General features: G+C 37.3%; 1 protein-coding gene across 7 annotated transcripts in view; it reads left to right on the plus strand.

Annotated features, from left to right (window-relative positions):
- PPP1R9A (protein phosphatase 1 regulatory subunit 9A) overlaps nt 1-22,411 on the plus strand; it is a 132,915-nt gene that overhangs the window by 83,194 nt on the left and 27,310 nt on the right. For all 7 annotated transcript variants that reach the window (XR_008208866.1, XM_052692377.1, XM_052692379.1 and 4 more), the window contains exons 6-9: nt 5,653-5,788; nt 12,916-13,071; nt 18,518-18,571; nt 20,933-21,162. Coding sequence is in view for 6 of the 7 variants with exons in the window: in XM_052692377.1 (XP_052548337.1) it covers nt 5,653-5,788; nt 12,916-13,071; nt 18,518-18,571; nt 20,933-21,162 (576 nt within the window). In the remaining variant the exon portion in view is untranslated. The remainder of the gene's footprint in view (nt 1-5,652; nt 5,789-12,915; nt 13,072-18,517; nt 18,572-20,932; nt 21,163-22,411) is intronic.

Here is a 22,411-nt window from a genome sequence, read left to right on the forward strand (position 1 = left end):
AGAAGGGAAAATGACTCAGCTCTTGCTTTGAAATGAGTGATGTGTTTAGAAGTTACGGCTAGACACTTAAAGGGGACTCACAGTGCTCCAGCATCTGCTAGGATGGCAGCTTGTTTGAGTGCTGGTTATCCAGGAGAGTTTTGGAGTATATAAAAAACAACTTGACGCAAATGTTCATTGAGACAATTAAGGGATGCAGTGTGCTAAATCTGTTACTCAAACTAGGGAAGAAGTGCTCAGTTCTTCATTGAAGTTTGATGGCAGCTTTGACAGCATTAGCCATGCATACTAATCCCATGGGTTAATGCTGTGAAGGGTAAATGCACTTAAGAGACAAGAAGGGGTTCTTCAGGTATGTCAGCAGCAAAACAGGGAAACTGTGGATGCAGAAAAGTTGGGAGATAAATTATTGTCTGCTTTGTCTCAGTTTTTCCAAAGACTGGCTCTGTGGGTGAGGGGGCAAAAGATTTTGAGTTGGCTTTAACGAGGCTTTTGGTGTGTTTTCCTCTAGTGTCATTATAACTGGTTGAATAGGTTGGGACTAGTTGGTGTCTGTGACGTGAGCGGAAAATCGACTGGACTTCTGGTTCCAAAGCATTATGATCAGCTTTTTCTTATGTGACCTTAGGTGACTTCATTCAGTTGTTGCCTCTTTCATCCACTGGTGGTGATTACTTCCTCATGTTGTGTTGGGTGCTAATCTCCAGGCAGAGTTGTTTGCTTGTTTGTTCCCATTTTGAGTCACCACAATCACTAATCTCCAGGCAAACCTTATTTACTTCTTTGTTTACCATTCAAACCTCGTTTCCCCTTTGTTACAGCTAATAGCTTCAGAAATCAGTGTATAGGTGCTTGTCTTTGATTGGGGGGGAGGCAGTGAGTAGTGGCATGGGTGGACAGAAAACAGAAAGACCGAGAGGAAATTTGCAGGTGAAATGGAGCTGGAGAGAGTGACCGAGAGGCAGAAAGGCAGCAGAGGGGCCTGTGGAATTTTTCCATCCTTAGTGAGTTTAAAAACTGCTGAAGACCATAGGATAATAGAGAATACTCATAGAACCATAGAATGGCTTGGTTGGTAGGGACCTTAGAGACCTCCAGCCCCATGTGGTGGGTAGGGCTGCCACCCACCAGCTCAGGCTGCCAGGGTCCCATTCAACCTGGCCTTGAACAGCTCCAGGGATGGGGCATCTACAGCTTCACTGGGCAGCTTTTGCCAGTGTCTCATCACCTTCCAAGTAATGAATTTCTTCCTGACATTCAACCTAGATTTCCCCTCTTTTAATTTAAAGTCATTTTTCCTTTTATTTGAGGAAGTGTAGTGGCACCTCACAGTGAATTTCTTATGCCTGGTCCATGACCCCTGCATCTCATACTGCTATTTTTTTCTTGTTTATGAAAAAGTATTGAGTTCCAGCTTGCTCTACTGTAACTAAATAAAACTGCCTTCTTACTGAGTTCATAACACTTGTAGCACTTTGGATTAATTATATGGTTATTATCCTAATGGAACCAGCCAGAGAAAGTAATTAAAGACATCTTGAAATAAGTTGGATAAATGGTAGCAGAAGCGTTGTGCTTTAAAGCTCAGAGAAAAACCATTTTTAAAACCCGTCTTAAAAAAAAATCGGTTAAAATTCCCCAAATGCAGTGAAATAAACTATAGATTTTTTATTGACCAAATGATATTTTAGTAAAGATTAGAAGATAAAATGTCAATGTGAATCCTATTGTAGTAAAAAGTCTCTTTGTTTCTAAGAAAATCTTTTCTAAACTTTTCTTACTTCTTAATTTTTGTTGTATTAAAGGAGTCAAAACTAAATTATTTTAACTGGGCACTTAAGGCTCAAAGTCTTTTTAGAAAAAACAGCGACTGAGAATCAGTGACTAAAAATCCATGCTGTGGAGCATCAGTTTTGTGTCACAGAGTTCACGCCTCCTTCCCTGTTTTTCTAGTACCAAAGTACATTTCCAAATCAAAATGCTGTTTAATTAAATTAATTCTTACAATAATGTTTCTGTACCACATTTGGTTTTATATATACATATATTCACATATGTATGCTTATGTACTCTGTTATTTCAAGACGTGCAATTCTGCAGATCCTCATTTAATAAAAGCTGGCAATATGCAGAAAGCCATATACAGTGTGCTTTAAAATCATTAAATGCTGAATGGCTTGCAGGAGATGTAGGTGTTGCCAATTTCAGTAGAATGCTTTTCTTAACCACCAGCAGCTTAATTTTCAGTTTCTCCAGATGTTATATTCTTTTACACTTCCTTACATCCGTGATAGGTTCAAGTAGTAATTATGTTCCTAGCTCTGTCCCTGTTTATTTTAACACCGTAACCACAGAGAATAATATTTCACAGCTGGTAATTCAGCTAGATCCTGTGCAGCTGTGAATATCGAGGTCAGCTCAAGCCTTCTTCTCAGTGCTGTTCTCTTCTTCCCTCTTCCAGTTTTATGGACATCACGAATAGTCAGTAGTGTCCTGAGATTTAGTACAGTTGTGCTTATAGTACAGCTTCACAGATTGGCCTGCTTTTATTTTGCTTTTCTAGCTTTGATAATTAAGGGAAATATTGTCGAGTATAAAGGTTTTCAAACCCTCATTTGTCTCATATCCAGAAACATAACCAGCTTCTTAAGTATATTATTGCTGATAGAATTTATAGGTCTTTGTTGTAATACTTGTGGCCCTTGAGACTAATTAATCAAGACTGAAATGCATGTGCTTAATTTTTGCGAGGCCGAGTGATGGGAAACACATAATTAGCCATTTCACTCAAGTGTGCAGATGATGGTTCAGTGACTAATTTTGTGGTCACTGAATCACAACCTTATGTCGCTTTCTCATATTTAAACACTTCAGATTATGATAGTTCTTATATCTAAAGCCTTTCTAGGCTTAAAGATCTGTTCATGCTTAGCATTTTAATAGCGGCCTCCCTTATGCTTTTTTAAGAGAGAAATATTCTCTCTTTCACTTACAAATTTATAATGTATGAAGTACTTTAGTTATAGGTTAAACATAATTATTATATATAGTTTGATATTCTTTAGGTCATGGAATGCAGTGTGACAAAAGGTTTGATTTTGTGTGTAAAATTTGTAATTATTTGCCATGTCATGTTCCATTATACAAGTTTGCATTACAAGTTCCATTATACAAATTCTGACATCAGTCATAGATTTAATGCTTCTAAGTGTTTACTTTCAGACACTTTGGAAATGTTTCACCTTAATGCAATAAATTATAGGAAAAGTTTACTTGCATAATTTTTTTTTTTTTAAAACATTTGTTCTGTGCTTTGTCATTGCTCTGAGGCATTTATTCATGTATCATCAACAGCCTCAGGTATCATCTAGGAACTTCATTTTGACGTGATAAAAATCTTGAAAACTACATCACTAAAATGAAAATGGCTGTTGGATGAGAAAAAAATTAGTAACTTGAAAAGTACTTATTTCCTACCTAAACATCCATGTCTGTTTGAAAGCATTAATGCAAGGCAGCCATAGAATCATAGAATGGCCTGGGTTGGAAAGGACCACAGTGATCATCTGGTTTCAACCCACTGCTCTGTCCACCAGACCAGGCTGCCCAGAGCCACATCCAGCCTGGCCTTGAATGCCTCCAGGGATGGGGCATCCACAACCTCCTTGGGCAACCTGTTCCAGTGTGTCACCTCCCTCTGTGTGAAAAACTTCCTTCTGAGTCCAGAGTGCCTCTGCAGTCCACAGTGTCAAAAACATTCCTAATCTGGACATGGGAATTCTTCTGCTGGAAACCATAAAAACTTCCTTTTCAAGTATAAAAACTCCCAAATCTTTACGTTTTAGTCCCAAATAGTCAGGAGTTATCGTACTTCAGATTGATTATACATTATCTGTCCTGGGTATTCAGCGTAGAAATTAATTTTTTTGAAGTAGAAGAGATAAATGCACAGCAAACATGGGTTGAATCCTTTTTTACTTCATGTAGCAATATTGAAAGTTCGTTGTTCCTCCCATGTGAGACTGAAAATATGGCTGTTTTGGTCTTTGTAATACTTGGCTATGAAATTAAAATTGAGGGGAACTGGATCTGACTGTGAGTCAGTGTGCAGAGCAGATGAAGGGGCCACAAAGAAACATCCTTTTCTTTTCAGCCCCAGGTCTTTATCATTGCTGTCATATTTTGTAATTGTAGCATATGAGTGCCAGATTGTGAGCTGCTTTGATTAAGATTAAAATGGTGGTGTTACTTGCTTTAAAGCTTTTTCCTATTTTCTGCTCTATTTTCTATTGATGTTTCTAAACTGAGACTTTACTGCAAATTATTTTCAGCGAATTGTCTCATTATTCTGCATAGAGTCATTCATTCTCACCTTTATCCTTTTGGAAGTAATTATTGACTCACATATTTTGATGTTGAAATAATTTCCAAATTGTGTTCCTTTCTGTAGTGCCTGACTTCATAGAGCCTGAAAAATTATTTGCCCTAGGAAATGGGTTCAGATTCATCCTCTCACAGAAACTTGACATTAACAGCGATAAACAGAACTAATCAAGATAATTCTCTTGCACAGGATATAATGCACTCTTCTACCTCTCATCCCAATAATCCATTAAATATGTCATTTTGAGCCAAATGTTGTGGAAACAGACAGTTTACTGTGCAGTATGTCAACTGATCATAACTTCTCTGCTCTGCACAATTCTTTTTTCATCTGTGATTGCCTAATTGTTTTTCTAGCCTGCTGAGAAAATACTCCTTGGCATCTTTCAATTGTGCGTTTGCTCAGGAGCTTACAGTGTTGGTAATGCATAATGAGTGTTCATAATTAAAGCTACAGGTAGCAAAATATCTAAGTATGGATAGGATGTTGTGCTGAAAAATAGTGTTACAATCAAAGCCAATCCTGGATTTCAGTTGCAGAAAGCAGAATTGGAAAGCAGACGTGGAAATCTTAGCCAAGAAAGAGACGGTGCTGTTGTCTTTTGTTAAGGCAAAGAAGCACACACTTCCAGTGTTCAGAGCTAGCTAACAGTGGAGGAAAAAAAGCTCCCTAGCAACAGAAGTTTGTGAAATAAAAGATTTAAATGCACTTTAAAGTTAGGGGAATGGTATCTGTCAATTTAAAAATGTAGAAATCAATTCTCTGTCATAGCTGAAAGGCAAATCAAAGAGCTCAGAAGTGTCTTCAGAGTGAAGATGGGGAAAAAAGTTTCTCCCGTGCACGCTTCTTTCACTGCGAGCTGTCAGATGTTTGCACTGTTGGTGTGCATCTGGACTTCCATAGGCTTCTGAGAAATGTCTTGCTTTTAAGGGAATGCAAGTGCTGATACATTTTTTATTAACGGACCTGCTATAGGTTTGTGTCTGTGGAGTTCCAACTCTGCAGATTGTTTTTTGCTAAATTTGGACTCCAGGCTGTAGTCATCACTGACACTTTTGTTTTTCTTCTTGCTGTAAAATGGCAATGCTGGAATCAGTCTTGCACACAGTGCCCTTCTGGCAAATGGAATCTGCAGAACACATGTAAAACAGTTATAGCCATGTAGTTTTGCAAAAAAAAAGGCCAGTCTCTATTCTAAACACAGGTAAAAATAAAGACCTTTTGTAAAACAATAGGAGTAATCCTTTCTTCAATGGTGTCTTGTCTAGGTTTGTAATTGGCCGAGAAAAACCAGGCCAAGTGAGTGAGGTTGCACAGCTGATTAGCCAAACTCTGGAACAAGAACGCCGCCAGAGAGAGCTCCTGGAGCAGCATTATGCACAGTACGACGCAGATGATGATGAGGTAACTTTCCAGTGCTTCAATCTGCAGAGGGGTTTAATGCTCTGCTTTCTGTTTTCCTGGTTCCTGCTTTTTAAGTGTCACTCAGAGGTCAGCTTTGCACATCTCCATTATCCCTGCCACTGATTTTTAGATTTTGGTGATAAGCCCAATGTGAAGAACAAAGCTTTATAGCATGGATTTAAGATATCTATTTTGTTCCATAAAAAACATATATAAATTGGGTTGATGTTTCTGTAAATTATTGCTCTTCCAAAGGCATCTGCTTTCTTTGAAATAAGGGAGTAAGGCTGGTTTGCTTGTGCATGTTTTAAAACGTTCTTTTTCTGTGGACACTGGTAAAGTCACCTTCCAACTGTTATTGGGAAGATTTAAACCTTATCTTTTTTCCTAGAAACATTAATGATGTTTGTGATTCAGAACATTGAGAAATGTTCTGAAAATTCCAAGTAAGACTTCTCCTTCTTTTTTTATTTATACGAACAGCTGTCCCACAGGATAAAGGATTATTCTTCCTTGTCAGAAGTATTTATTGATGTTCATGATTAGTGCTTGATGTCCCAATGCAAGGGTTCTGAAGCTATCCATTTTATTTAGTAAACTTTCCATATTTTTTCTGTTCTCTTAAAATTCCCAGCATGCCTGAATTCCAAGTTACTTAGAAGGACTGATGAGAGGTCTTTCTCAGAGACTACTGTGTCACCCCTAAGTTAGCTGCTCGGTTACATTAAGGTAAAAGCAGTTGCTGTAGCAAAGCACTTTCACATAGCCTGAGCATGCAACCTTCTTTTCACATTCTCTTCAACAATATTATTTGAAATTCCAGACTCCATGTATTAGTGAGTTTTTGCCCAGGCCAACATTTTTTTGTTTGTTTTGTTGGTGAAGAAGAACATCATAGAATATTTTGAGCTGGAAGGGACCCATATGGATCAGAGAGTTCAACTCCTGGCTCTACACAGGACCACCCAAAATCATCATAGAATCATAGAATCACAGAATGGCTTGGCTTGGAAGTGACTCCATGGATCATCAAGTTCCCAAAGATAGAGGGGAGACAGAGAATCTGTGTGATGCATTTAATTCAGATTAGTTCTCTTTCAGGTCCTGAGACTACGCTTCTAAACAGAGAAACATGAGAAAAGTACTCTAAAGTAAAATAAGGATACATTTATTTTGACACACACTGTTAGTCTAGCAGGTAGCATCTGAAGTATCCCAGAAAACTTGGTAAAAATTGTCTGGCCCAATGATGCCTTCAGTCACTTCGATTTCCACTGATGTTAAAAATAGAATATTTGAATATGTATTAGATTAAATCCTATCGTAGGTGCATATTTAACTCATATGAATACAAATTGTATGTATTTGGAATGCACATTTGTGTGTGGCTGTGTGAGGCCATAAAGGCTAGAAAATCCAAATCCTCTCTGTTTTCTCCCCAGCATATAAACATGCAAGTATTTTGACTCCTGTTTATTCTGTATCTAAAATAAAGTTGCTGAATGATTTCTTGAAGGTCAGCTAACCTCATCTAAGAAATAGAGACAACTCTCTCTAGCTTTTGGAACAAGAACCTTCTTATCACAGCTCTGTACTGAGGATGGTGCCATGTCTGTGACCATGAGATGTACATTTTGGCTGTTAGCTTATGCAGTGCAAAATGGACTTTTATGCATTATGTGGGGAAAAGAGGAGGAAGAAAGGAAAAGGGATCTACTAGTGGAGATCCAGAGTGTCATCAGAGATCTCTTTTGGAAGGAGAAGTAATTAGGTTTCTGAACAAATGTAGAAATGCATCAGTTCTCAAAAACAGCCTTGGGATCACTGAAGGTCATACCCATTTCCTCCATGACTGTCTGGGTGGGAAGTGGTAACCCTTATTCTTAGAATAGACAGATATAGTTTCTAAGGTATGCAGTGAGGCATGTTTGCCTTCTGAACAGTATTATTAAGAAACCTGAAGTAGTCCTGAGTATGTTTCATTTTTTTACCTGGGCATGCCTTCCAAGTAAACTCACATAACATGCACCCAAGCAATTCCCACAATGGGATCTGTACTGTAATGCATATTAGCCACAGTTCAAAGACATCTTTTGGTCACTACAAGCACTTCTCCATTTGCTGTCAAATGCGAGCATTGGTACTTGAGCTCGCCTTACTCTGGTCAAATGTGGCTGTATCCGTATTCCACTACCAGTTTTGTGTTCTTTGGCTCTGGAAAGCATGCCATCCCTTGGGCAAGAATATCTCAGCTTACACAGTCTGAATGAATAGGCACCCATGAATGTACCAAAAAAACCTACAATGTCAAGTCCATTTGCTCACAGTGCTTGTGTTTCTGACTGTGTGAAGCTCAGGAGTATTAGAATTTCCAGTGTAAGGAGTGTCTTGCTGGTACGAGATGGAATTATGCAAGAGTTGTTCACTCTCAGAGCTATCAAACCATCCTATTCATTTTCATACAGTATTTAAAATGAGGTGGCAGGGATTCCAGCTGCACTGCCAAATAAATAAAGAAGAAAATTATCATTATTCAGCCCTCCACTGAGGCTGTCAAATTCTGAGCCTACTTTACCACAAAGACAGCAATGTCTTATCAGGTTTCCTGAGCAGGAAATCAGCAATCTGAGTCTGAGTCCTAGAGATGCTGCATGTGACTATGGTTGATAAAGCTATGAACTGATGAAATCACAGGCAGAGAGCGTATTCCAGGCATGTTCAGGTCTGGGTATTTTATCTTGCTGGTTTATTAGCTGGTTGTCATTTCACTGATTTGAATGTTAGTAGTCTTTATGGTAGCCCAAGCAGTGTATAATCATTATAGAAGAATCAGAGCTCTTTAACATAGCAGCATTACTGAGAAAATTTTGACTTGTGTCAACCAGCATGGCATCAGTCAGGTGCTGCTTTTTGACTTGTTTGTCTGCTGTACCTTCTCATTCCTTCACCTTGCTGGAATGTTTCAAGTCAGTTAGAATCAGTAGTAATTTCTCAAGTACTGCTTAGGTGTGGCATGCTGGCAATACATACAGCAGGTCATGTTTCCTTATAAGCCTGTGCTACCTCAAATAAATATGAGAGAATATGTTGTTTCAGGTGCAGCCTGTGTATAGCCCGCTGCAGAATTTACTCATCACCAGTTCCTCTGGCTTTCTAGAACTCCACATACCTTTAATTTCTTGCATCCTGTCAGAAAACAAGCCTCTAAAGCTTTGAGGGAGGCACTTTCTTTGTATTTCCTACCTAGTATACTGAATTATCCTGAATCTGTATCCTTGACTGAAACCTTTAGACTTTGCTATGTTGATACCATGTTCTCTGCATGCTGTAGTCAAATTCTGACATTTCTTGGAATTATAATTTGAACGTGGTACCATCTTCTTCATGTTCAGCAGTGAGGGGCAGATGTTTGATCAAGCAGATGGCCAGCTCGCCTGAAAGCTGCCTATGGTAATGCAGGATGTAAGATTATTAATGTGGTGCAAAATTCTCTTCTCACTTTGTCCAAGTCAAGTGCAATGCAAGTGGAATCTTCATGTCTTTTAGTAACATAGATAGTTGTTTGTTTTTTTCATTTTTAATTCTTATTTATCAAGACATTCTGAGAGGAGAGCAACAGTAGGAACATTGAAGACAATCATGAGACACACAAAAAAAACCAGAGCTTCGGTGTCTAAAATGCAAAGAATACATTGGTAAGAAAAGATCTTTCAGGGAGTACAGTTTGACATTAATATGAATTAGTTCTATGAAAGCAATGATTGATACTATAGAATACTTTTTCTTTGCTCCTTTCAAATAATTGAGTTTAAACTGCAGAAAAATCAAATGAAGAGGTGGATTTGAGTTATTTTTATAGTTCTTCAAGTGGTATTCTCTGATGGTGGGACAGTTTCAGCACAAACAAAAGATTTAGCTTGATGTACCCTTTGTTACTGTGATTGGGAAAGGTCTGTCTGCATTTTCTTGACTGGTGCTGCTGGTGCTTCTTTGTGCTGGTGAAGGTTCTGCCTGTTTCAAAAATTTACAGCGCAGTTAAATGTGAGTACTGCCTTCTCCCTTTTAAAATGGGAAGTTCATGTTTATAAAGATAATTTCATGCTGCTTGCTGTGATAGTGTATAGAAAATTAACCAGCTACTAGCAGAAGCTGTTCCTCTGGCTGGGGAAACCTTGAGGTCTGTGTACTACTAAAATGATAAATAGGTTTTTGCTCACCTGTTGTGCATGAGTGAATTCTGCTCACCTATAAAGACTGAAGAGACTGAGATTTTGCTTCAGGAGCATGTAAGTTTTCAGTTATTGTACAAAAATATTATTGTTGTCAACTAGAAAAACAAAATGAATTACTCAGAGCCTCAAGCAGTTACAGTAACAGCTGTTACTTTAAAAAGCTTTGTTATATTGGAATTAGGTGACCTTTGTCTGCTTCTAGCTGCTTCATGTAAAACACTAAATTCCTTGTTCTAATTTACTGGCACAAGGTCTGAACATCTTTTGGTAGGTTCATGTGATGTAAAAGCAGGGATAATTCATTCAGGGAAAGTATGTATTATGCAGTTTAAAACATCTGTTTCTTTAAAGCATACATTGGTTCTTTTGAACCTGTTATTTGTGCTTTGTGTGATTATAAGATGGGGACATTGTCTTTTGAAGACGAGCAAAAGCCCCATTTGTTTCTGTCCTGTCTAATGTTTCTGTATCATCCCACTGCCTTGTTTACTACAGCAAACTGCAGTGTTTTGCTTTGATGACAATTTTTTGTATTAACTGAAGCAAAAATAACCTTGTCCGCTGACGCTCAAACACTTCACAGCAAGGTTTTCCTTTATGTTTATTCTAATCTGCCTGATGTCCCTCTTCAAACACTGTGTCTCCTGAGGCCAGTGGAGCTCTTGAAATTTTCCCCAATATAACTCAGTTTGTTTTTTTTTTAATTATTTAAATCTTTGGAGCCATCAGTTGGACCAGTCAAGATGTGGCTTGTTCCTTCCCTTCCCACACAGAAGTGATAACTCTGCATCACCTTATAGATTTTTTAGGGATAATGACTGCAAATTTGACAGTACGTGAATTGTGCTAATGTTTTGTTCCCACAGTTATTCACTGAATGTGGGAACACCATTGAGATTTTGGAGTTCTGCTTCTTGCCTGTCTGGTAGTGTGTGAAGGTTCTGTTAGAGGAAAGAGCAGTATAATTTTCTGTTTAGACAGTAAATGCACATAGCAATGGAGGATTAAGTGAAAACAACAGTTATCACAAGTGTAGCATAACTGGAGATGTGTGTGTGAGATCTACAACGAATGATAAACTTGGTTTCAGTTATCATTTAGCTGTAGTGCTAGCATGCCTGAAAACTCCAGAGTGAGATGAATTGTGTGCTTTGCCTTAAATAAGGGGAAAAGAAACAAAAACGTCTGCTCATTTTTTTTGTTGAAGACTAGTAAGATTTTTAATACATATAAAATGTGTAAAGTAAGTGATTATTGTATATTTGATTGCAGACTACATAGCTATTTTTTTATAGAGACAGAGTTAGCTCTCCTAAGAAACTGCTCACATTAAATGCTTAAAGTGTGGCTGGGTCATACATGATGCCTTGCCTTCTTTATGGTAGTTCTTTTAACATCAGAAAACTTTACCAAGTTTTGTATTCATTTTGTATTTTCCATGCACTACGAGTTTCTTTGCTTTTTAAAACTTTAGCAGTTCAAACAAAAAAGAAAAGAATGTTGATTTTTCATATGCTATTTATCCAAGAAATTGTGATGTTTATAATGCAAATGTGTCAGTCTGTTGTGGCTGCATGCATACATACATCAATTCTGTCCGTGTGTGCATGCAAACTTGTGAATCTACACTTCGTGTGCTTCTGTGAACAAATTCTGAGATAGATTTATGTAAGCCTAAATGACAGTTGAGAAGCTAAATTAAGGTAGGTGGTTGGGAGTTGAACTGTTGTTCGGACATCTGAGTTCTCACCTTTGTTTTGAACAGTTTTTTTGAGAAAAGTGACGCTAGCGCTACTAGGAATACAGTTGTAATAAAAGGATGATGTTCCTTCACATCAGGAACTGTCATTAAGACTTGTATAGCACGGTCAAAATTTTGTTATAAGCATTACTGTATTTGAGAAGGAATTCATTCCTTCTCCCTCCTTTTTTTTGTTTTTTTTTTCCTGTGTTTATCTATTCCCATGCTTTATAAATCTAGAAGTGGTTCTGAAGGAAATGTTTGCTTTCTGATATGTTTGCACGCTAATTGTGATTTGTGTGCAATATACTGTGGCTCACAGAGGGAGCACTGCTGAAGCAGAGAGGTATCCAGCCACCTTTGGCACTGGGAGAAGAGCACAGGTGTATGTGTGAACGGTTTTAATATTGCCAGCTTTTTCTTTTGAATAGTATTGTTTTTGTCTAATTTTGAGATACTGGTTGTGGCTTTTAGGTTTGTTAGAATTATGTTTTGTCAGCAAATGATTCATGTTTCATAGGTTATAAGCCCAAGAAACACCCATGTTTTTAAAACTGTCTAAACCAGCTCCCTATGCAGAGTAAACATTCAGTAAGCTCTAATTTGTTCCTAAAGGTATCTCTGATACTTGGTTTCTTTTTCCCACTGTAGGCTTTTTGTGGAGGTGGAACTTTTCTGTCATTAATTAGTATATAGAGAACTAAGCAGTGGATTTTCAAATTCAGTATGGAATATCACTGGAGAATTACTACCTCCACATGACTTAAAAAAGGCCAATCGATATCCTGTCCACCTATTTAGCTTACATCTCTTTTTGGAAGAGTTTCCTTGTTAATACTGAGATAAGTTGGGAGAGTTCTTCCTGTGGAAAGGAAAAATGTCTGTAGAAGGATGAAAACCACTCAGCTATATAGTCTGTAATGCCAGCCCCTAGAAACCTGTACTGCCTAAGACACTCTTTTGTTCCATCTCTTAATGATCTGAAGTACTGTTGTGGAGTTATATTTTATCTTCTTAGATTATAGCAAAACAAAAATAGAACCTTTTATATGTTTGTGCAATATGCTGTATTTGCCCACTAGCTTAACTGCACTTTTAACAGTCTATGCCTAATAAGAGGATAACTGGAATTTCTTAAATGCTATGAAATTAAGACAGGGGAATATGCTACAGATGAAGAAGATGATGACATGGGACCTGTCCTTCCGGGAGGTGACTTGGCTATTGAAGTGTTTGATCTTCCTGAAAATGATGACATGTTCTCCCCAAGTGACGTGGACACCAGCAAGCTCGCTCACAAGTTCAAAGAGGTAAGTTAGAGAGCAGAAAACATTTCAAAAATATATGTTATGTTATTGGAGTTAGATTCTAGTAATCTCATTGCTCAGTGTTTGCCAATTCTCTTGAATACTAGAACTGATTGCTAAGTGTTTGTAGTATGGATACTTTCAAACAGCTGAAAACATTCTGCTTAAAAGCAGTGGAACTGGTCAGAGTTACTTTGACATCAACTTTCAAGCGACTATTACACTGATGAAAGATAATTCATAACTTGATTTTTTAGCAAAAAAGTTATTCTGCCTCAGCACTTAGTTTGCATTAATAGTTAATTAATTATTAGCAGGTAGCTTTGTTTTTTTTTGTTTGTTTTTTTAACCCAGTCAAAAGTGATCACGAAAAGCAAAACAAGTGCTGAATTTTAGTGAAAATTGGATTGTTTCCAGTTTCTGTAGCATTACACAGCATTCATCAATGTACTTGCAGTGGTATGCTTTGCTGTGTGTTTAAAATAAACACTGTACTGGGGAAGCAAGCCTGTTTTGAGCTGGTGTTTTACAAAACTTCTATTTGGTAAAACAGAAGAGCTATAGAGTTTATTTAGCATCCACTGGTACTAACAAAACTTAGATCAGATGTTTATTGCAGTTATTGAGGTTGTATAACATACGAAAAAACAGAGAAGCAGTCCTGTCTTTTCAGTTACGCTTTTGATGTGATTTATTCCTGAACTTTCCTGAATTCTCGTACAAGTCATGAAACACGTGGATTTTTCTGTCTCCAGAGCAATGGGCTTGGACAGTAAAGAACATGTTTGTTTCTAAATGCAATGAAGACCAAAGGGCTGAAAGTAGCCAAAACATCGGAGATTTGAGCCTCTTGGCCCAGACATGTTTTAAAAGAGGGACTCAGTGTCTATCTTTCTTCACCTGTCTTCTGTTTTTCCTTTTGTTCCATCAAACCAGGTGTTTTATTTTCCAGGGGGTTATAATGTATATTCTTACCATTCTCCAGACCAAGCAATATATAAAAAGTTATCAGTTTCTGAGGAAACAATCTTTCATTTTTTTGGTGGTACAGTCTTCAGCCTCTGGATGCCTACAGTAATAAATACATTATTGTTTCCTGAAAGTTTTTTGGTTTACTTAACTGATGAACTTCTTACTCCATATTTCAAGGTCCTGACTGTTACATTAATTAGAACATTGAGTTCGTTTTCTAATACCATGGATCATGCATAATGTTTATATACTTTCTCAGTGTGTTGGGAGGATGCTGCCATTCTGACTGTGCCAGTGCAACAAGGCTAGGTAAAGCACAGATGTAGTGATAAACAAGCCATGGACCTTTGAATAAATTACCTGTACCACTATGCCTGAATTTAATTTTAATCAATTTGGGCTATATATATATTTCAGCATATCCAAACTGATTTTTGGCTAACTGTAGATCTGTAAGGTTGAATGGCCTTAAAATGTTGATGTAGGAAAGATCAGACTAAGGGTCTCTGGAATCCTCCAGGTTAAGAGCAGATAAGAACCCAAGAAGAAAACATGAAATGCTCCTATGGAAGAGTGGGCTCTTTTTCACTAACCCACGTAGTTATTGCTGTTAGGAGCATGCTACTTTTGTTCCACTGATTGCATTTAACAGTACACAGCTGCATTTTGTAGAGGCTCTGGCAGGGTGAGTGCATGCATTTTTCTTGGTATTTGCCCTGAATTCCTTCAACACTAGAGGACTTGTTCACTATCACGCTGCACAAGCCCACACAGTGTTTTCTGGAATTGTATTTAAAGAGTAACTGTTCTTTCTTGTTCCTACTGTGGAGATTAATGAAAGTATTAAACAAGTAGGTTGGACCTAATCTTTAAACATAATAGTTTGACCTAATTAGTTGAATTTATTCTTTGCAAAGAAAAATGTGCTCAAATACCTTGAGAGCATTCTTACTTGAAATGCTTTGCACTTGGAATGGAAGTCAGAATAGAGGTGGGCATTCCTGGGTGAATCACTGTACTTCAGCATATTTTGTTTTCCTGGCTGTAAAACAGAAAAAAATGAAACCAATTTTCCTTGACTTCTTTGAGAGAAAGAGCTAGAAGCTTTATTTTTTAGCTGTGATGACTGAAGAGAGACAGGATCTATAAAGAAAAGGAACATCTTGTGTAAAAATTAGGAACTGTATTTCACATCATAATGAAATCTATGAAAAACAAATGATATTGTATGTAAAAGCATATAATGATACAAAAAAATCATTAATCTTACTAGATTTGATTGTGTTTCTTTCTCACTGTACTCCAGCAATTTAACATATACTAGCTTTTCACGACATTCCACCTTTTGCAGTCTTAGATGAATCCAAGCTATTTTCTCATAATACATATAAATATTTTAATTGTGTTGTTTTGAAGAAAATCAGTGTTTCAAAATATCCTTGAAAATGAAACTTGCCAAAAATTATTCAAAATACCTCTTGTTAAAATGAAGCCTTCACAGCTTTATGTTGACTTACAAAACAGAAATATGAAGTAGTATCTGCCAAGAATTTGTCTGGCATTATATAGGACGTGGACTAATATATTTCTTCTTTCCTATTAGAAAATCTGCAGAGTCCAGATTTGCTTGTCAAATCATTTGCTTTGCCCATTGTTCAGTCTAACCCCTGCATGTGTTGCTATTTCTCATCTATTCTGCAAGCATAATTAGTTCTGTTAAATTAAAAAAAAGAAAAAAAGGTAGTTGTCCAGCTTACACATTTGTCTGTCTGACAGGAAAGTGTCTTTTTTCTTCTGCCTCGGTGGGGTCTGCTGTACCATGCACTGAGCTAGTGATCTGACTGCGTGCTCAGTAGTCATTTTAAGAAAAATTAATAACAGAGTGTAAAAATAACCATCGAAACCATCTGTACCTGAGCAGATTGTCATTTATGCAACAATTTGGGGTTTCTGTGTATGTTATGATAAGCTGATAAAATGCTGCTTACCGGTTTGTGGGGTTTTTAGAAGAAATGGCAATGGATTGCAAGCAGGTAACCTGAGGTTCTGAGCCTTGGCCTTTTGATTTCATTATTATCTCTACAGAAGGCAAAGTCTAACTCATCCATCCTTGAGTTTACCTCACCCCAAAACAGTGAGGGTTTGGTTGCGAGATTCAATAACCTAAGTGATCACCTAAGCAAAGGTCTGGGCATTTATTAAACATGATGAGGTTTTGAGATTAATTTTTCCTCTTTGTCTTTCACTACTAAGAGAAACTATTTAAAGACTAGCTATTGATCTCTCTGAAAGCTGCAGATCAGAGGTTGGCTTTACTGAGCTCAAAAATTGCAAGCAACCTCTACCAAATATCTAACTAAAGTATCTCTTTAAAGTGTCCTGAACTATTTATGATGAAATTCCAAAAAATTACATAGGGTATATAGCCCATCAGGTAGACCACCAGCACTAGCCGCTTCTTGCCACCAATGCCAGCTGCAGGACTTGTGTGTTCCTGCTTCAGCTATGTAGGCACCTGTCTGTCCTGCCCTTCAGTAGCACTTGGTCAGGGACCCTGTGAGATCTCTGGATTAGCTGTCTGCCTGGGGCTCTTGGAGTCTGGAGCCATGTGTGCTCCACCAGCATGCCTGGTGGGCCTCCACATGTTCGAGTTTGTGCAAGCTGCTGCCGTCGGTCAGTGCTTTAGTTGGGAATGAGGTCTTGTATTGGCACTTGCTGAGGACTAGAATGTCCATAATCCGTTCTGGTGCAAAGTCAAAAGGTGAATTCACGTAACAATTTGGGGAAACTGGGGACTGGAAGTGCTTACAGTGTCCCCTGGAGACAGTAACCAAGACTGGTGGAAACACGAAGATTCCTAAACTGTTCCTCAGGTGGAACCGATTGCATCAGCGCATCCTTTATTCCTCCTGCCGTCTGTTTGGTTATGCTCCTCCAGAGACAAGGCACTAGACAAATTAGGGCCAGTTTGCAACCCAAACTGTGTCTGACTGCATTTCCTGTGCTGCCACAAGAAATGGGTTCAAGAAGTCCCATGAAAGTGGGATTTCCAAGGCAGCTAAGCTTTTCTCAAGAATGCTTGCACCGATTGGCTCTGAGATAACTCCTGCTATCTTGAAAATTATTCCTCTTCTCCAAAATAACTTGCCTTCTGAATTGTCTGTACATTTTTTTTTTACTAGCAGTCTGCCCTTCAAGAATGTAACCATAGCTTCACCTGAGGTGATAATTTCTGATTCAGCACAAGTCCCTTATGCACTCTATTAGCTCAACATAAACCATTCCCAAAGGCATCCTTCAGTCGTGTAACCACTATGTAGAACATACTTTTCCATAACTATTCCTCGTATTCATAAATAATGAACTAAGGCTGTCTTCCCTGCAGAGTTTGCTCAAGCTGTAATTCAGCTTGCCCAGCACACACCAGTCACTGGTTCAGTGCTTTACATGTAAGGTTTGGGGCCTGTCAGAATTTGACCAAGCTGACTGCCTTAAGCAGTAAAGCAGCAGGGATGCGAGTGCAGCCTAGTATCAGGTGCATGTACATCATCATTTCCATTTGGATTGGGGTTTTGAAGCTGTTTAATTCGTACTTCAGACTGTTCTTGGAGCAGGTGAATAGTAATTCTTTGGGGTGAAACCAAACTCAAAGGATTCAAAAGTGCGAATGAGGATTTACTCCGCCAGATCAGACTGATGTGGGCTAGTCCAAAACAAGTCCCTGAAAGCATGCAGATGGGAGCCAGGTCCTCAGAACCTACCCTTTCCCTGCTCTGGTCTGCTGTTATTGTGGCACAGTGCCTGATGATGTAAATACAACCTTTAACACAATGCCTAGGCTGTTAATCTCTTTGCAATCATTTTCTGTGCTCATAAGCTGCTTCCTGTTTTTTATGGTTTCCCAGTGTTACTGCTCTCACTTGAGATTAGCTAGCTTGAGCAGAATAATTCAGGTTAATGATGGAGAAGGATAGCATCAGTTTACCTTTTTTTTTTTTCATGTAGTAAACATGTAGAAATCTTCCCCTAAAGGGAAGATTCCTGGCTCCCTGAGTTGTTAAATCACTTGTTTCTGTATTTGCTCTTTTGTAACATGCCTGCTTTAATCAGTGTTGTGGGACTCTCTGACAGCACTGGGACATATTTCACATTCACATCAGAGGAGAGCAAAGCAAAGCCCAGCAGGATAGCATCTTTTTTTTTTTTTTTTTTTTTTAAGCAGAAGACATTTGGTTTTGCTAAACAGATTGGATGTTCTGATTTGAAATTATGAGTGGTTAGATGGCATCCTATCTTTAATTAGATTGCACAGGCTGAGTCATTTTGCAAGCTAGACGTTTTAATTTACAATCTACTGCACTGCAGCACTCTTCAAGGCCTTCTGCTGTGTAATAAGGTATTCAACTTGCAGCACAGGCTTTAAAAATATTGGAGTACTCTGTGACTTCACTTGTTTATTTTATATTTTCAATTTTAGTTGCAAATCAAACATGCAGTTACAGAAGCTGAAATTCAGAAGCTGAAGACGAAGGTAAGAATCAATATGCAGATAATACATGCTGATTTTTTTTTTTTTTGCTTTCATGCAAAATCAGATCTGAAGACATGTATCTTTATGTGGGTGGAGAAATCAACGTCCTTATTAAAGGCTGATCAAGAAACACGGTGGCTCAGCTAAATCTTGTCTTAGTGTATGTTCTCTATTCAAAGTTTCAAGTAAAATCTAAGTGCTGCTATTAAGAGAAACTGCCAACTTGTGCAGCTTCAATTAAACATACATTTTAAGAGCTATCATAATGACTAAATGGCAGATTCCCAGTTTTACAATTCCAGTACATTTTCTCAGGTTTTTAAATTGCATTTGGATTGAATATTCAAGTCTTAGTTATTAGGTTTATTATTTATTAGTGATAATAAGATGTCCTGTTTATGTTAATTTATTTTCTTACGTTTAGAAAAAATTAATTTATTTAAACATATTTAATAGAAAATACTTTTTATAGAGAGAAGAAAAAGAACACTTTCTTACTGTTACTTTTCTCTTTAAAAGATGCTCTAGAAAGGAAAATGTTTACCAGCTTAATGGAAAACATCTCGCAATTGGTTGCTAGTTGTTAGATTGAATTTGCAATAGCAATAAAAAGAAATTGTATTTTTTGTACTAGGATAAGCTTTATGGGAAATCAACTGATAATTCTGTTGTTGAGTATTAACAGTTTTTATAATGACATCCTTCATTTTGAGTTTGAGTACATTATAAAAAAAATCAAAGGAAGACAAAGTAAAAATTGTACTTCAGACAAATATTTTTGAAGATTATTTCTTTCTAGCACCTATTTGCACTCACCGTGTATTTTGTGTTATGTTCATCAAATTTGCATAAAGTGCTGTTAGAATCCAATTCTGAATGCAGTTATTTTCTGTAATGACAATTTCTGTTATACTATTTTAGTTCAAAAAGTCAGAAATCTTTTCTGCTTTCCAATTCCAGTGCAGCAATCGGAGCTGCATGGTCAATCCCTGGGGATTGTGCCAAGACCCGCTGACTTCATAGCATCGGTGTAAACATTCATCTGTGCACATCCATATAGAAGATTAGGGTTAATGTATCTTCTTGTGTTGTACTTCATTACATGGTCTTTTGAATAGCACCGAAGAAATTATGGCTACTTCAGTTATATTGTTACTAAAACTGCAAACAGCCTATTCTTGCTTTGCGTGCATCATCCATGGTGCCAGCATACTGCCTACAGCAAATAAAATAATATTGATAAGCAAACAATGTAAGATGTGCTTTCCTTCCATAAATTCTAGCAGCTAAAATATCCTACCTTGAACGCTACCCTCATTCCGTGCCAAACATTGAAACTTGCAGCTAGCTTTTGGAAAGTAAGAAATCTAAAAATAACAAAATCTAACAACAACAAAAAATAATAACATGGGAGCTAAGTGTTATTATCAATTAAGCAGTGAAATTCAGGCTTCTCTGAAGTCTCTTGGAAAAACTGGGCTTTACTGATGCCAAACTGGGCATAGAAACAGCAGTGATCAGAAAGCTAAGCAGCACTGATATTTGGCAGAATTAGCACCTTTAAGGGCAGAAATCTAAAACAGCAAGGACATATTTTTGCTTTTAGTATTAGCTCCTTACAACTTACAACTCAGTAAGCAATTTTAAAGAAAACAAGAATAATATAACAGGTTTTCTTTGTCCTTGTAATAATTCTGGCATAGTTATGGTGTCATATGTAAAACTCTATTCCTGCTTAAAAGAGAAATAGTCCTAGGTTATGACCTGATGTTAAATTTTCTATTCTACTCCCAGCTTCTTTTCTTTCTGGGTTTACTAGATTAAGCAAGATTATGACATTAAAAAAGCATGAAAAATTATAAGAATTCAGTAGTTACTAATTTGAAGGAAAAACAGTTAAATTGGGCATAATTGGCATTTTTCATGTTTGAATTCTCATTGTTCTTAAATCAAATATAGAATCTGGAAAGCAGATTCCTCTCAAAGAAGAAATTTCTCATTTTATGGAAGAGTATGAAAGCTTTCTAACACCTCAGCCAGGTATATGGAGCAACCAGTGCTGGTTGATTAACGCTACAGTTTGCAGAAACACTCCGCTATTGACATTTTTAAATGTGTTCACATTCGGAGAACAGTGGGACTGCATTGTAACAAAAAACAAAGGTTCTGCTTCATTTTATGCGGAAAAATAATGTATGTATCAGCAGATGTATTTGTCCTGGAATGCTCTTTTCTCTGCTGGCTCATTACTTCTGTAGTTTCTCCATGATTTTTGCTATTCACATTGACTGAACTCAGACTAAGCTATTAAGCTGCACATTGCACCCCTCTATTAACTGGGCTCTCCACTGTTCTGTTCAGCTACAGGCTGCTGAGAATGAGAAGGTGAGGTGGGAACTGGAGAAGACCCAACTGCAGCAGAACATTGAGGAGAATAAGGAGAGGATGATGAAATTAGAGAGTTATTGGATTGAGGCCCAAACCCTGTGTCATACAGTGAACGAGCACCTCAAGGAGACACAAAGCCAGTATCAAGCTCTGGAGAAGAAATATAACAAGGCAAAGAAGTTAATCAAGGATTTTCAGCAAAAGTAAGTAGCTACACCAGGTTCAGGAAATGAATAAGTGCCCAGATAGGAAGCGTGTAAGATAAATTTTGAAATATGAAACCCTCTGTTAAACGACTGTAAGGTAAACAATATTTATCATTTTTTTATCATGAAAACCACAAGTTCTTTGTTGCAGAAAAAATGGTAGTATTATTTGAGTATTAGTTTAGCAATGCTAAACTACTTATTATAACTAAACAAAGATTTAATCTGCCTTATTCTGCATTGAAATGTTGCAGGATTACAAGATAACTAAATGAGGTTGCACACAACCACAAGTAATCCTAGTAAAACACCTGATTTGAAATGTTTGCGGCAATTTATAGTGACGTGTCAGTTGAATTCCCTCCTGCTGTATACCAATCCAACATCCAAAAGAAAATTGTTTTGTTTTCTTTCATATTCTATTTTTCTTCTTCTTGTAGATGCCAGGAATGTTTGAGCTGTTGAGCTGAGTGATGATTACTGGCCCTCTTTGTTTCATACGGTCCCTCCTCCTGATAGCTAGCAAGAATAGCACTCTACATAGCTACCTTTCTCAAAACTTTCTTCTTCTGCAGCATTTTTTAAATTAATGCTAAAATGTAGTCAGTTAAAAAAGAATACCCAAAAATGTGCACCAGTGTTAAGCAAGAGCTGGGAGCGCCAAAGGGAATGTTGTTTCCCATTAAAAAGCATTTTAGAGAGTCAGTATGTTGTTACCTAGCTTGGAATTTCATGACTGCTCCATAGCTAATTGGCATCTCATTCACTTTCTATCATAAATATGATAGATTTTCAAAGTGAAAAAAATAGGGAAAATAGCTAGAATGAGTTTGCATGGCTTTTCTGTTGCTATTCTACTTTGTAGTAGTAAAAGATTTAGTCTGTTGTTTTAAAAATATCTCAGACTCCTAAAAAACACCTAATAGATTTCCTTTAAACTTAGTAGAAAATTAAATTTGTACCTGGAAACTCGTGGATTTCCTTATACAAAAGAGATCAGTCATATTCTCATAAAACACAGTCTATCCTGTTTCTTGCAGCAGAACTCAGGTTTTTACTTTTTTTCATTTTTGTGTTTTCAACTAGCACATTCATATAGACTGATAAGTAATTATTTAGTTTCATAGTCATTTGTAGGTTAGGAACTAAACATTTGTTACAGACAGAATTTCCGGATGTATAGCCAAACATACACTATACCATAATGTTTTCTGTTCAAATCTGATTGTTTTGATGACAGTAAATG

This window comes from Tympanuchus pallidicinctus, unplaced genomic scaffold (genome assembly GCF_026119805.1).
Source record: "Tympanuchus pallidicinctus isolate F22 unplaced genomic scaffold, pur_lepc_1.0 scaffold3, whole genome shotgun sequence".
In the NCBI taxonomy this organism is placed as follows: Eukaryota; Metazoa; Chordata; class Aves; order Galliformes; family Phasianidae; genus Tympanuchus; species Tympanuchus pallidicinctus.